This window comes from Mizuhopecten yessoensis, unplaced genomic scaffold (assembly GCF_002113885.1).
Source record: "Mizuhopecten yessoensis strain PY_sf001 unplaced genomic scaffold, ASM211388v2 scaffold10989_1, whole genome shotgun sequence".
In the NCBI taxonomy this organism is placed as follows: Eukaryota; Metazoa; Mollusca; class Bivalvia; order Pectinida; family Pectinidae; genus Mizuhopecten; species Mizuhopecten yessoensis.
Window position 1 is genome coordinate 502,888 of NW_018408822.1, and position 16,786 is coordinate 519,673.

Below are 16,786 nucleotides of genomic sequence, written 5' to 3' on the forward strand. Positions count from 1 at the left end.
CTTTTAATTAGAAAAACATGCAAAATTTTTCAAAAACAAAATTTTAAATATATTCAACATTGTCAACTTGCTTATGCAAAGTTCCAATGGTAGTGTATATTTTATACTTCTTTAAAAAAAATCCATATATATATATATATTCCGTCTACATAATTGTTTTTATGTACTTACAAATCCGGGAAAAAAACTTTAGCAGATTTGATTCTTATGATCTTGAACGATGGTCACCAATGTGTACAAAACTTATATCCATTCACATGAACAACCTACTTGCAAAATATTTGTGTTATGAAGAAAACATAATTTAAAGAAAAAGTGGAAAGAAAGCTATCTTTTCTTTTCTTTGTTTAAATCAGATGTGTTATCAGTGTTATCAGATATACCAGTTGTCATTATATTTTTGGAATTCCTGATGATGAAAGATAGTAATTGGTAGCCAACTTTTAAGCAAGTATAAACAATTTGTTCGTTTAAAAACTTAAAGATACTATTCTGCTTCAATTTACAATAAAAAGATCAAACAAATCGATCTTGAAATAGTGTACTATTTGGTATAAAAAATAGCTGGAATATGTTGCACACGATGATGATATAACGTTATAGTAATTGTGTCATTTAAATGCTATAGGAGGAATTGTATTACCACACCTTTAACACCCACACATGTGTAAGTCAATGAGCTATCATTTGTCATAAATTAAATTCTGAAACATTTTTTTTTTATTTAAACTTCATATACCTATACCCTTTTGCATCTATATTGTTTTGAAATTCCAAGCAGGGTCCGACGCTAATGTTAAATCTCCATAGGCGTTGACTCTGCCTTCTGTCACACTTCCTCTGCCATTGCGATCATGTTGCTTTGTTACTAAGGATTACAAAGTCGTTCAGCATACCAGGTAACGCAATCGGACTTTATCAATACAGATGAAAGCACCTTTATTTAGTATTCATCACCTCTGAACTTGTTGAATACATAGTATTGTGTAAATAATACCCCTGACGCAGTCGAACTCAGTCACCGTTCGTTTGATTCTGCTCTCATACTATCTTCTGAATGCGATTATGCATGTAATAACGTAAACATGGTTTCAACACTGCAATAAGTCGATAAGTCAAGAAAATGCTTTGAAAGGTTATAATAGATATGTTCTTTTTATTTTACAAACCTCACATTAATGTAACGTAACCGTGAATCATTGAATATCCGTGTAGACATATCTCGTGTACAAGATACTTGTAAGTAGGTAGAATGTTGTCTGAGAAGTTATCACTGTCATATTTAAATATAACAAAGGAAATCTTACACAAAAATATCTCCAGAAAAATACGACATAACTAAGACTTTGATTATTTTTGAACATTTTAGTAATATCTTTTTTTCATCTTTCTTATAATATCAGCATAAAAGGGAATTATATCGACGTGAAAATATAAATATCAGTTGCATGTAGTTTAAAACTGTCTTTTAAACAGTACAGCGATTGTCTTCTACAGGTAACATCGTCTTATTTTATGTGCATTTCCCTTACTCGACCTCAGTGACAGGCAATACTCTTACCAGTGTCTGTTTTCAAACTGACAGCTGAACTGTCAAATAAACAATCTATATATATAAAATATAATATTTTCCAAAGCATGAAATACATCAAACAAGAATAGTTGAATAGCTACTTAAAACTTTTCACTTTTGATTATAAAAAAGATGCGTATATGTTTAGTGCATTTCTGATAACATCTTCAGTTTGTAGTCATACATACGTCACTCATAAGCGACACTGTTAAACGGCGAACTTTTATTATACAATACAAAATATCCTCTAAATTTTATTGTCATGACAAAAAAAAATATGTCGTACTGCACCTGAACTGTGAGAGCTTCGCATGTGAAACATCAATAGCCAGGCATTTCACGAAACTGTAGCGCCAGCATTATTAATATTGTGTTATAACATTGCGTGAAGGAACCAAGGGCGACGAGCTCTCAGTGAATGGCAGACCGAATAACAGCAAGTGCTCCCGTATTATCCTGATTCCAACATTCCCAGACTTCAGCAGTTATGTGTTCTGCAATATCTTTAAAAAATAGCTCGATAGACAATAATCAAAGCGATGATGCAGATTTTACGTTTTATGATTATTCCAAACTGACGTGTGTGTATTATTTTGAAGGAACAATTTTCAGTCGTGGTAACCATTGCTTATTCCCACTTATATTAGGAACCATTTTTAAGCTAATGTTTTAAAATCGAAATTTCAACATATTGTTAGAAATATTCAATCAACCTCTATCGATGTAAATGCTAGGTTTTAGACAATTGTTTCAAGCATAATATTGCGAAAACGGAGTTTTGAAATGATGATACTGATTTAATCTTGCAAATGCATTAAAAATTATCAATACAAACAATGCTACAATCCTACGTTTCTCAATACTTTTGCAGTAAAGCGTCACGTGGCCCATTCTTCGTGGTTTAACCTGCTTATTGTCTCTTGTGTATGTGATGTTTTACGGGAATCAAAACGTTTTTAGCCAGATTATCCTTTATTTGGATCAAGTGCTCTCTGTTTTTAAGTATTTATTTTGAACTAGTTACCATGTTCCTTGACGCATGCTGTCAAACGAGCGAGGTTCACCTGACAGGTCGTTTGTGTCGTTTATTTGATGTGCAGACATGTTTACATATCGACTATCTGTTGTGATTTGTTTTGAGATCAAGTTTAGGTCACATATCGTTGTCTGTGTTAATTTGCATTCAACTTAGAGGGATCTTTCGCCGTCGACTTCCTGCTCTGTGTTGATTACTTGATGTAGGGGGAAATTTACATGTGTCTGCTTTCCTGTTGAATATTTAATGTAAAGCTATGTTTGTCGAGTACATGTAATGTGTTATTTATGTGTCATAGAGTGATAGTTATCTGTCAAGTGACTTATTTGTATTTTTATTTGTTTGAAAGCTATTTTACTGTCGACTGTTTTGGTTATGGTGTTTAAAGGCCTATGATATCCTTTTAACTGTCCTATTTGATGTTGGACTATGTATACTGTCGCCTGTCTTTGCTATGTTGTCTGTAAATCTATTTTCACTGTCAGCTGTCTGTCTTGTCATGTTTGTATAGCTGTCGACTGCATGGGTTTTGTCATTTGTTTATATAGTTTGTTAACTGTCGACGTTGTGGTGTGCTGTTTTCAGAGAGTTATGTTTACTGTCGACGTTGTGCTGTGCTGTTTACTGTTGTCTGTCCCTGTTGTGGTGTGTGTAGAGTTCTCTTCTCTATCGACTGTCTTGTCCCGTTGTTTGTATGATTGTGTTTGCTGTCGACTGCTTGTTTGGAGTTGTTTGAAGAGTTATGTTTAATGCTGACTACATGTATGGTATTGTTTGCAAAGCTATATTTACCTTCGTCTGTCTGTGTTGTGTTGTTTGCAGAGCTATGCTTACCGTCGTGTGACTGTGTTGTATTGTTTGCAGAACTATGCTTACCGCCGTACGCCTGCGTTGTCTTGTTTGCAGAGCTATGCTAATTGTCATCTGTCTATTTTGTGTTGTCTGCAGAGCTACGATTATTGTCGTCTGTCTATTTTGTGTTACATATATGCAGAGCTATATTTACTGTCGTCTGTCTGTTTTATGTTGTTTGCAGATCTACGATTATTGTCGTCTGTCTATTTTGTGTTGTTCGCAGAACTACATTTATATGCCTTTCGTCGTGTGTCCTTATTGTGTTGTTTGCAGAGCTACGGTTATTGTCGTCTGTCTATGCCGAGCTACGTTTATTGTCGTATGTCTGTTTTGTGTTGCTTGTAGAACTACAGTGTATGCTTACGGTCGTATGTCCTTGTTTTGTTGTTTGCAGAGCTACGGTTATTGTCGTCCGTCTATTTTGTGTTGTTTGCCGAGCTACGATTATTGTCGTATGTCTGTTTTGTGTTGCTTGTAAAACTACATTGTATGCTTACCGTCGTGTGCCCTTGTTGTGTTGTTTGGAGAGATATGTTCACATGTCGAACGCCTGCTGTGTCTGGTGAGATGTACTTCCTATACCGATGGATCCTATTTCTCCGACTTGTAGCTGAATTAATATTGTCAGTAATTAGCTGTTTTGAGTATGAAGCGTGTTACTAATTGTCCTTGTATAACAATTTATGATGACATCAGAAGAAACTTCAGCACTCCTCGTCTCTGGGCACACTCGGATATCTCACCACAGCGGTAATAAAACTGATTTACCAAAACAGATGACGAATACGTTGTCCGCCCTTTATTAGATTAGCTTTCATCGTGATAAGTCGGTATGTCAGTTGGCGAATCAGCGGGGATCAGTTATATTGGTAGTTTACAAAAGGAAAAAGGGAAATCTGACGGGAAATAACATACAACATCCCAAATAAAGTTATCGTTTGTGCTTTCGGAATCTGAGCCAGAACAATTCATGTCTTACAAAAACGGCATTCACGTCGTTCGTCCATATTCGATTGAGTGGAAATTAGAAAATAGATACCGAGCTGCAACATTAATAGATATATCTATATAGCTATGTCCAATATTTGGAACCCGGAATGAAAAAGCAGATCATGATGAGTTACATAGTGCAGGTGATTCGAACCCTTTCGGAAAACATGCTATTGAGGAGGATTTCTATATTTTCGTGTTGTTTTGTGCCTCCTTGACGGGCTAAAATTAATGATTATTTCGTATTAGTTTTCAGTGTGGATTTTGTCTTTATGTCTTGACGTTATGGTTATTTATTTTACTTCATCATAATAGTCTTTGCCTATCTATATGTTATATTGATATGAGTGGTCGGGTGGCGCAGTTGATAACGCACTCTCCTTTCTCCAAAATGGCCGGGGTTTGATTCTACGATCGGATGTGAAAAGGTATTGGGTCATCTGCCAGACCAAGTTAAAGACTCCCCGACCACTATCATCAGGGCCAGCAAGAGTGATTAAGTTTGAAAAATGTTTGTTTCATAAATTTGGAAAATAATCAAATGTATTTGTTATGTATATGTTATAGGTCATCTATGACAAAGCTGTCCGTCGGTTCCTTTGTTCCCGACAAGTCTCAAAACAAAAGTCATCACAGTCTATATTATGACCGGGCGTTATGTTGGAGAGTCGAACAACAATACACACCTCAATATCTAATTACAGTATTGGTATCCTAAATTCCGACAGGATATCGAACTGGTTGACATCAATTTGATGCAATTGTCTGTTTGTATTTATCGATATGGTCTATAACAAAACATGCATATTTCATTTTCATCAATTCAGACTTTTCTTCTATAAGATGAGATAACGAAATTGATATTATGAATAGGAGAAGTATTCAATTGACAAGTCCCCGGGTGCATAATCACACATTGCAATTCAAAAGCACACGCCTTTTCAAAGTTAATTATCCTCAACAGCGATGAACTGTAAAAGCAATTTACTCTTGAGTCGACAAGTGTTTTTGCTGCATATCTGTTATTACTCACACTTCTGGGGATGATAAATGTATAACTTCCCGCAACTTAAAACCAATTACCTAAAAAGAATTTTCCTCTTTTGCACGAGGAAATTTAACATAACTTCCACACCGAAATTCGCAAGTATACTTTGCCAGGAAATATTTTGTTTTAATTTTTCTTCTGCATGTTAATACATTAATTATTTAGCGAGTCAAGTTTTAAAATTCAAAAGAAATTCAACTGGGAACGTTAAGGCAGAGGTATTGGTAGAGAGCGCTAGAAGCATTTCATAGTGCTGAGTATATGAAGAGTTTAGAGAATTGTTTGCCAAGAGTATTGACAGGGGGCATGGGAATTTTCTTTAACAAAGCGCGATAGACAGCTTGTAATGACAGAGGACTGTACATGTCACAATTAAAAAGACATAATTCGCCTCAGGACGCAAAGCGATTCTCATTAATTCACATTAGAATATAGTGAAAACATTTGGTGTAAAAACCTAAGAGTATTATCAGTCGCAAGGATCTATGACGCGGTGAACATTTGTGCAAAACATGACGGAAACGACAATCTCCTTATTAGAAAACTGAGCATGGTGGCGATCGTTGGATGTTTTCAATCTCGACTAAAATGTCTCGGGAAGATAACATGTCAACTGTATATACAGGGGAGTCTCGTGTCTTACTACTCCGTTAAGCATTTGTAACGGTCGTAAAATAAATTAAAAGATGTATTCTTGGGTAGCACTGAGGAAATGAGAAGCCGGTATATCTACAAAAAATGTCTAAAGCTTTGTTATAGCATTGTGTGTTAGTACAAACATATCATATGACAGTGACTATGTTTGATTTTCCTGTTGGCGCAGGATAATAAATTATGGAATATAATTTATTTCTCGTGAAATTACTTGCTCAAAGTACTAGAAAAAGTACACGTTTCTAAGCTGGCTTGAAGCATCTTTCTCAATTTCAGTTATTAATTAAGTCCCCCAAACAAAGTTTGGGGACTTATTTTTTTACTCAGTTTCTTCTTATTATTATTAAATATTCTTCTGCAGTCATGAACGTTTCCAGAGGTTTTCTCAGAAACTAATTGGGGATCATCATGAAACTACACAGACCTATTCATTAGGGGTTCTAGGTGTGCAACAAGCTATTTCTATATCGACCGGAAGTCCAAGATGGCCGTCATAGTCTTGCTTCCTTTTTTGGAGTTTTTGGACACTGATTTCGGTGAAAATTAGTACATTAAGGTTTCTAGGGATGCAAAACACAATGGTAACAGTTTCGAGCAGCTCAGTCGCCATGGTAACGAAATTAAGGCCTCTTATTTGTTGAAATTTTAGATGTTGTCTGATTCTGCCTAAGCACTTAAGTCGTACAGTGGTCGTTTGGGAGACTTTTGTAACGGCCATCCGTTACAATTATTACTAGTTACTTATACGTTTATAACAGATTTAAACGCGTCAAATAATTGTGCATACATAAATGTCGTATACACCCCATTTTGAGCAATTGAATCCAACTGTAACTAATTATATAATAATGAGATATTACCAATGTTTGTTATTTAAAATCTGTGTAAAAACAGTACTGCAGTTTCAACTATTAGGTAATAAACTAGTTATTTCATTGTTGTTTTGGGAACAGTCATATCAATTGTCCCAAAATGCTTGGAAAGACCTGGAAAACTGTTGCCTTTTGATGAAACAATAAGCTGCTTCCCTTTCCCAAACATTTGATGTTTTTAGGCCTTAGGCATGAATCAGTTATTTATTTCCAAATTAACTTTCCATGCGCAGTAACTATTCCTAAATCTTTTCCCGATTGCTAATTAAGTATCAGATTGCTTGTTTCATTGTTGTTTTGGGACCATTCCAATGTTTTCTCTAGGTCTAGAGAACTGCCATTCACGTGCAAATATTTGGTTAATTATTTATAATTATTCCTTAAATTTCAAAACAAATTCAGAATCACTTCAGAATAGGAAGTGATGAGACTTTCCACATACTTAACGAAATTGTTGTTTTAACATATTGAAATTTATAACATAAAGTGTCAGGGCTACCAATGCGGACAAATGAAATAAATAAACAACTGAAAATAACTAGAAAACAATAATTTAAATAATAAATAGATAAATAAAAATGAAAATAAAATAACCCAATAAAAAGTCTTTAAAAATATTGGCAAAAAAATCAATATATTAATAAAATAAAAACAAATAACAATAAAATAAATATATAAATAAATATTAATGTACTTCTGACTTGTTGTGCTGTATGTAGTCATCTGAAGATGGAATACTTATCATGACCTTTGCATGTGTTTTCGCAAAGCGTAAATGTCTACGAATGATTAACTTGTCACTATGATGAATGACATATGTACGTGTTAAGACAGATGATTCTGTCCCCTTTCTTTGTACGTGGTTAGATAGCTGTATCAGTCCCCTTTCTATGAACGTGTTTAGACAGCTTTATCTGTCTCCTTGCTTTGTACGTGTTTAGACAGCTGTATCGGTTCCCTTTCTATGAACGTGTTTAGACAGCTGTATCAGTCCCCTTTCTATGAACGTGTTTAGACAGATGTTTCTGTTCCCGTTCTTTGTACGTGGTTAGACAGCTGTATCAGTCCCCTTTCTATGAACGTGTTTAGACAGCTTTATCTGTCTCCTTTCTTTGTACGTGTTTAGACAGCTGTATCGGTTCCCTTTCTATGAACGTGTTTAGACAGCTATATCAGTCCCCGTTCTATGAACGTGTTTAGACAGCTTTATCTGTCTCCGTTCTTTGTACGTGTTTAGACAGCTGTAAAGGTCCCCTTTCTATGTACGTGTTTATACAGCTATATCTGTCCCCTTTCTATGTATGTGTTAACACAGCTGTATATGTCCCCTTTCTATGTATGGGTTAACACGGCTGTATATGTCCCCTTTATATGTACCTGTTTAGACAGCTGTATCTGTCTCCTTTCTTTTTTGAAGTTTTGTCTAAAACCATAACTTCAGTAAAACAAAGTTTTACAGTGTATTAATATGTATATGGATATTTAATAATGTTATTATGTATATGTATATTTAACGGCACATTTTATAGCATAAATGAAATTGAATTAGCACAATAGTGAGGTTTTTATTCTTATCTGTTTTATTTAGAGGGACTACCGAGAAGTTCTGAGTCTTTCAGTAGTGAGATGAGCTGCATTTTGTATTCCCCAACAAGTAAGTTTGATATGATACATTTTTGATGCATAAAGATCACTTAATACACATCATTAATAATGTTCTAAATTATCCATCCTTCAAACAATAAAAAATTCTATATGAATATATATGGTTGTAAATTGCTTTGGAGCATAATTTGCGAAAAAACCAAAACAAGGGCAAAATAGAATATACTTAGTTTTAAATGGTTCTAATGATTGAGTTTCTGGTTGACATTAGTTTTGTTTAGTTTAGTTTGGAGGCAAGCTCTTAAATAGACTGTTAACATTCCTCTGGGACTAAACTGTGTCCCTCCTCCGACCTTTGGTCGACGTTTTGGATTCATCTTGCCTCGATTGTCATTAACCATGTAACTAACCCGTTTTTTGAAATGAGGACATGACAATACCTGTTTCTGTCCTAGATTTCTACATTTTATGTCAAAGAAACAGAGGACAAACACTTTCTGTTACAGAATGCCTGATCTTGTTTTATCAGTGTAATATTTTCAAGTGTGTCCGATATCAATCTTTCCGATCTTGAAATTTTGCTTAAGTATTATTATTTTTATTTCTACTTACTGTTTTAGTGACTTTTTTTTCGGTGAGATTGTTACAACTTTTGTGACGTTTCAGTATTTGTCTTTTTCCAATGTCCATCATCATATTTCATTTTACAATACAAAAGGCAGTCACCTTTCTTGGTTTTGAAAGAAAAGGTACGTTAATAATTAAGGAAAAATTAACTTGTACAATGGACCTTGTTTTACCTCCGATCGTTTTGTCAGTTCCATAAGATTTCATCTGTTTACGTTGAATAGATCCTCAAATGTTAATGTTGTATTCTTTTCACAATATTAACTTTAGATATAGAGAACGGTCAGCTTCTGGCCACTGTCCAGATAGACGTGCTTGGCCGCTGGAGGGCTCAGCTGACCTGTAAAGACGATGACGATGTGCCCACGCCTCTCTGTTGTCATGGAGTTAGCGTAAGTAATCAACAACATCCCAAAAACCAATGTGTCAAACAAATTGCAATTCAATGAAGATTCATGACAAGTTCTTTTGTCGCCTTTATGAATTCATAGGAAATATGTTATTTCTTTATGTTATTTGAAGGTTGGTGTTTTTTATAACGTCATTTGTGTGCCTTGTTTCGATTTTTCGATTTAAGGACAAGACATTAATTGAATTTTACAGATTTACATGGCGGGTGTCGTCGGTGAAGCAGTAGATGCTTACCATTTCGAAAGTCTTGTGTTATTCTCCTTGTACTGTCTCAAGAAACTCCCATGGAAATATTTCCTTTGTTCACATTTTGCCATAGTTCTATCGAATTTGATTTCGACTTACTGCTTTGTTGATAGTTCGGTATTCCGTCGTTAGTTTTCAATGGTACAAAACCCCTTACATAATGGTATACTATTCTCTACAGTTATTAACTGAAACATTTAATCAGATGAACTGGATTCTTTCCACACGAGATAACAATTTCGATAGTTTGATATAACTGAAAATAAAGGAACCAAGATTAGCAATAATCACATTTTATCAGTAGAATCAAAATCGTATCGATATAATAAACTGCCAATGTTGTATTTGGTATTCTCTTTGATGTAGCTTGCTCCATAGCCACAGAATCGGTTTTGAAGTTGTATATAATGGCATCATGACAGAGCTGGAGGTTGTTTCGCCCCAAAACATCCATAGGACGAAAATTTGGCTATTGATCTAGTTCATTTGTCTTCCTAACCACAGTTATATAACAAGCGATTAATTAAAACTGGTGAAGCAGCTACACTCCGTCATTTTCACTTTCTGTAATTGGAATCTACTAGTATACATTTACGTACAATTGGTTTAGGTATATGAAGACGATGTCACTCAAACTCAAAGGATCGATAACTATCTTCTCTAATAACCGTTGCGGGTTTAGTTATTCACGTCATTCAACACGCCAAACGATAAGAGTAGTCAGTCCAGCCTCCAGAATGTCACAGTGTTAGTTGTCTGGAGCCGTCTACAAACATCTAATGAAACCTGTGATAGCTTGAGTAGTGAGGGGGATTTATTTAGGGTTTTGAGCCCTTAACATTTTCTATTTAAGATAAAGTTCTGTGTTAATTTGAAAATCGAATAATTTAATCAAGCCCGGAACAGTATGTTTCCTTGCCATTTATGATTTCTTGAAGCTGTACTGACAACAATAATAAAAAAATATGTTACCACGTGAAAAATAGGAGCTTAACACAGTAAAACAAAAATTTGCATTTCTCGCCAATTCGTTTATAAAATCATCATAATTCATGTGATAACGCTTAAGTCATAAGTTGTATGTGTCTTATATTAATCATTAATGTTTCTCCGTAAAGTACCGCAGCACACACAGAGACGCATTAAAATAAAACTAGAAATATGACTATAATTACAACAAAGAAAGACTAGATTTGGTCAAGTGTGACATTTTAACGATTAAACAAACTTCATAAAAACAAGGAGAACTGCATCATTTTATTGGATATTATAGCGTATGTAGAAAAATAGTTAAACAAATGAAGTGGTTGTAATCGAAGTACAATATTACTAGTTGGCCTTAAAAGCAGGCGTCAGTAACGGCTTAACTCACACTTTATATTTATATGATGACATACTTCACGGAGGTTAATACTGATTTTTTCTTTGGTTTTTGGTGTTTCCATTGCTCCTATTCTGTGTTGGATCTTCTCCTTGTGTAAAGCCCCTATGATATCTTGATTTTCATACTGAACACAACGTTAACAAATTAATTTAATCCCTTTAATACAATAATTCGGTGATGCGTGTTCCATTGCTACGTCCATTGACCATTGTTTCATTACTTTTTATGTTAATTACTTATTTAATACGTTCTATAGATTTTGACAATGTATATTTACGAATAACATTTAAACATTGTATACAGATGTTACATACACATATAACATTGCTGATATAGAGATTCATGAATTGCATGATCTAAAATGATTTATGTCGTGGTTATGTTTCGTTTACCTACATATATAATACAGACCAAAAGACATATCAAGTTTATGCTTTGATAGTATGCTACACTCATCTTATTATGTGAATTACTCATTTAATAGAGCTACACTGAATTTCAATTTCGGTTGATAGTGTACATAATGGTTTTGCAAGGGTCTCATTAAATGGTCGTTCTTGACGTCTTATTAAACATCGTTAAGGTATTTTAATTACTGTTCCGAACGGATATTTGTGAGCTGTTAATGCTGACAATCGTATGAATAAAAACAACAGAAGAAAATGAAATCTAAAATAAAATAAAAAATGACGTAATCCCCTGCAGACTTAACGGGATTTAAAAGCGAATCGAGCACCATGAATTCCATGTCATTCAAAAAAAATGTTTTCAACGAATTGCTATCAGAAAAGGTTTAAGGCCGTCAGAAAATGACAACAGATTTCTCACAACCCATCGTTCCAATGACAGCGCTCGAAAAGTTCCGATTGTAGAATAAACGAATTTAGGCACACCGGATGACAAATGAGCAGCGGTGGCAGTACGGGTTAAGACACCATTCCAGTCTTTCTCATTCAGTAGAATGATCCACCGGAAAATCCCAGACATGGTGCATTTATGATATTGGAATGAAATCACATGAATAAGACGCGGAAGTTTTGGACATGTTTCCGACCCAATTACGTAAGTCAGGGAGACGAATGTGGTCATAAAAACGAAATACTTAACTCTGGTGAAGAAAAAGGGGATTTTTGTTGGTAATGAAAGTTGCGAACAGGTTTAAACAAACTGGAATGGAGGGGTAGTTCAGAAATCTTTTAACTACCAGCCTACATCAAATGACACACGAATAAGTTATATGTTATACACTATATACAATAGTGAAGCTACTTTACCTTTCTGTTTGGTAGTAAATGAAAACCACATCAACCAATAAGCGTGTTTATATACGAAATATACTAGCGCAATAAATTATTTTAAAGATAATAAATCACGACTCAGTAAATCAGTGCCGACGAAGTTTGATTAGAATATAATTATATTGCTGAAAAGAAAAATCAATGAAAGCAATTCTGATTGTTAATAATGTCCGTTCTGTTTGATATTAGTATCAATTAATTATATACAGTATTTAGCTTTTCGTTTTCATTTTAAATCCGCCAAACTGATAAAATTCGTGGACTCTGGCTTAGATCATAAATGATCATTTTAATGGTTTGCGTTTGTCCAACAAGCAAATCCCTGCGCGACCGGTATACTGTTTTTCATATACGGGTTATACATGCAGTACTTGGAACGTTTACCCTTTCGGATCCCATTTTTTTTCATTGGATGTGTGATGTCCTTTCCATTTGTGATGTGTCCCCGGTTACTTTTTTTTTTCTTTTTTTCCCCCAAGGACTTTGACTTTCAGTTATGTTCTTGTGTGTTGGCGTTTTAACATAATTTTACTTAGAACTACAAGCAGAAAAACACCACAAGAGAATACCTAAGTGTCAACAAAAGTCAAACTCATAATCGATAACACTGGGGCAATATAGGAACAAAAATATTTTACATGGAAAAACATGAAAAATTACATGGAGAATTAGACCAGGTGTTCCGGAAGGGTAAATATCTTCTGCTTCATAGATGACACCCACCGTATAAATCTTAGTCAAATCCGAGTAATGTCCCGTCCTCAAATCGAGAATTCGGTAGCGACAACGAAAACAACAGACACTCTTATGAACATAATTAAAAAACATCGACCTTCATATAAATAGCATATTCCCTTGGTGATCCTGATGGCGAACATAAAACTTGTCCATGCTATTTTTCAATTTGCAAATTTGTGAACCCTGTGTTGTAAGTTTGTTCGTTAGCAGTCTATACTATGCACCTAATCCATAATACGCTCTTTTGATACTACTCAAAAGTGCATGTTGTGGTGTGTGTTGGAAGTTTACATGCTATTTGAGTCACAGAATGAATATATTGTAATCGAACCAATGTAATCACATTTCTCTGTTTAAACAAATTTATATCGAGCATAATTACTTGCTACATATTTTTGTGTTTTTCTTCATTCATCGGGTCATTTCTTTTCGTTCATGTTATGCATATTTCCTTATGAATAAAACATTCATAATAGATACAGTTGCCTATTTTCATTAATGTTTTAAACGGTCACATATAGGCCAGAGAGATATTTGTCAAGTAAGAGGATCGCTGTAAGATTTACATTTAGAAACGTATTTTTAGGTAATTTGTCACATCTGATAATGTGAACAAATTTGCCAACGTCCACCGCGTTGCTCTTTGACAATCATTATCTCGGGAAGAACACCAGTTGTGGCAGATGTTATACTGTCTACGTGTCAATATTTATGTGTCTGGTCGGTCTATATATGGGATGTATTAGCGATACAACATGTCACCCATACGGGCGATTCATTTCTCAGTTCTTTTGGTGTGAGACACAGTTATTTAGATGAAGTAATTATATATTTTTTTTTTTTTTTTTTTTTTATACATTGAAATAATGTGAATGCAATGCTATAAGTGCCAATACAAGCTATTTTCTTATCTATGTCTAGGATGTTTTGTTTATCATATTTGCTAAAGAGGGTTCCCACCGACTAAGGATCTATGAGCAATTAGATCATATTTTCATTGCTGTTGTGAATTAAAATGTATCTGAATGGAATAGTTATATCATGATTGGTTGTAAGATGAACGTGAATAATGCCATTTCTTTGCACGGATATTGAACGATTCTATTTTCAGAGGAGATGATCCAAGATCATCGTTAATCGTGTCAGGAAAAATGAATACATATGTAAAAACATTTTCACCTTTTCTAACAATTTAATAAATTACTTAAAGTTAAGTTAAGATGATACAGACAGCACGTGTACTGACAACGTCTGTTATCATTCAAATAGTTAACAAATGCTAAAAATCACCAAGATCCATCTTTACAAAAAATATTCCTAAATTCAAGATAGTGCTGGATGACACATTGGAGTCCTGTGTTGGGTGTAATATGTCAATCCCTTGTAGCAAACGGGACAAACAGTACCTCTGGTGACTTACTCCATAGTCCGAAAACTTTGATTAAAGAAATAGCAAAAACAAATGTCATCAATCTTTCTAGACCAGAATCTAAACATCTTAATTCCAAAATTGTACGATGTACTATTCCTTACTCGTATCGTCCCTAATGCGTGTATCAACAGCTCCAAGGACTGAGCATACAACAGGCTCTTTATGAATAAGTAATGTATGGTGTACTTTGAGAACCAAAACTTCTGGACGATTCCAGCAGAAAAAAGACTCTATTGAATAATATGTATGCATAAGCTTTAAATCACAAGGACAGTCTTCCTTTCCTTACTTTTGTAAATAGAATGGCCGATTCGCAGACAGTCTTTATCAATAGTAAAAAAGGTGTCAACAGAATTGGTGTCGTGCCGACATTGATTGCGGTGTATTTTTATGTCATAGTTCTGACATGTCTGTGAAGCTCTCTTTGTGCTCGTTAATGCATTGGACGATGTTAAAATTAGCTAAAGGCTAAAATACAAGTCATTGTTTCCGTGGTACAATTGAAGTATTCCCTAGTGAGAAAAGTGCTGATCGAAAGGTTTCATTTGCTACATTAATATTTCACATTCACAGGATTGACTTCAGATTACTATCTTTGGGTGTAGGTTTATTGATATGTTGTTTTCGTATTCGTCTTACAAGATACTGAAAAATCATTCAGTATTAATTGGGTTTCAAGAATATACAGTACATAGCATTACTTCATAATCATTGCGTACTATCATGTTTGACAGTACCACGAATCTGCCTTGAGTAAGTAAGCTCTGTCCGTTAATATGAGACATATCGTAATGCTCAATGTCCCAAATCATTATTTTAAACAATTTCTTTTGCCGAAGGGTAAAGACGATATTGTGAACTAGTGATGACGACTTTGGTTTTTTTTTATGTATAGTTGACAAGTACATTACTATGGCAATTTATAAACCCACCGACGTTCGACGTTTGACTGTTGTACACGGCCAAAAATGGCGACGATCGACTTCCTGTTGATCAGGGGTTGTCTTGGTGTAAATTGTACAGCATGGATCATGTGTTAATCGTATCTACCGTTTTCGATGATACGTGATGGCATTTGTTGTCTTACTAACATTGCATTGTGTTTCTTATTGCAGATGAGCTATGGAGAGTTCATTAATATTCTTCAGACATTGACCGGTCCAACCAATGAAGACGGAACATTTAGTTTCTTGTTCTCCCTGCGGCCAGTCCTCTTCCTTCTTGTTGCAGTGGGAGTGTGGCTAACCACATTTATTTTTGTACTCATATTCCTCAGAGACGAATCAAAACATAGTAAGTGCAATTTTAACCGTGTCCTCTGTAGTCATCAATGCTAAATTTATAGGATAACTTTCCTTTGTCTTATTTCAAACAAGGTCTCGATAACACATTTTAATAAAGGGAAACTTAAAAATTTCACCTAAGGTTACGGTTTACACGTCAACGTTAATATTTGACGATATTAAAACCTTCATTCCAAACACCATGCGTTAGTTGAAAGTTTGTACTAACCAATAATAACAATCCTGGCGAGATATCCAGCGATTCCCATTAATATGTTAGTATACCCGACATTAAACTGCCCTGAGTCAATACAGCTGTACGGTAATATCTTGACGGGGATTAATTGGCGTGCTGTCTTTGTTATAATAAATTAGTAGACGTCGGATTGATAACATACGCCATATATACAATTCACGTCATAATAATGAGTTCATATGTACGTGATAGTTTTATATAATCATATTTTACTCCTGATTAGCTTTGGGTGATTATCGGTTAATGTTAGAGAGTCAAAGGTCATACTTCTGCAAAATCGTATTTATACCATACATGTAGTAAGGTAACAGCTTTACTCCTGATTAGGTTTTGATGTTCTTTGATCAAGGTAAACAGATCAAAAGTCAAACCTGACCAATTTGCGAGGTATATCTTTGTGAGCCTCCGCTCGCTTTGTGTTTTTGATTTGGTTTTTCTTAATGAAGCGGGCCACTCTCTTGCTTCCCTTTACTTCTTT

The 16,786-nt window shown here is 34.7% G+C and overlaps 1 protein-coding gene across 1 annotated transcript in view; it reads left to right on the forward strand.

Moving 5' to 3' along the window:
• LOC110464455 overlaps positions 1-16,786 on the forward strand; it is an 86,876-nt gene that overhangs the window by 60,906 nt on the left and 9,184 nt on the right. Inside the window, exons 3-5 of the mRNA XM_021519674.1 lie at positions 8,617-8,682; positions 9,531-9,652; positions 15,885-16,062. Of these exons, the coding sequence (XP_021375349.1) occupies positions 8,617-8,682; positions 9,531-9,652; positions 15,885-16,062 (366 nt within the window). The remainder of the gene's footprint in view (positions 1-8,616; positions 8,683-9,530; positions 9,653-15,884; positions 16,063-16,786) is intronic.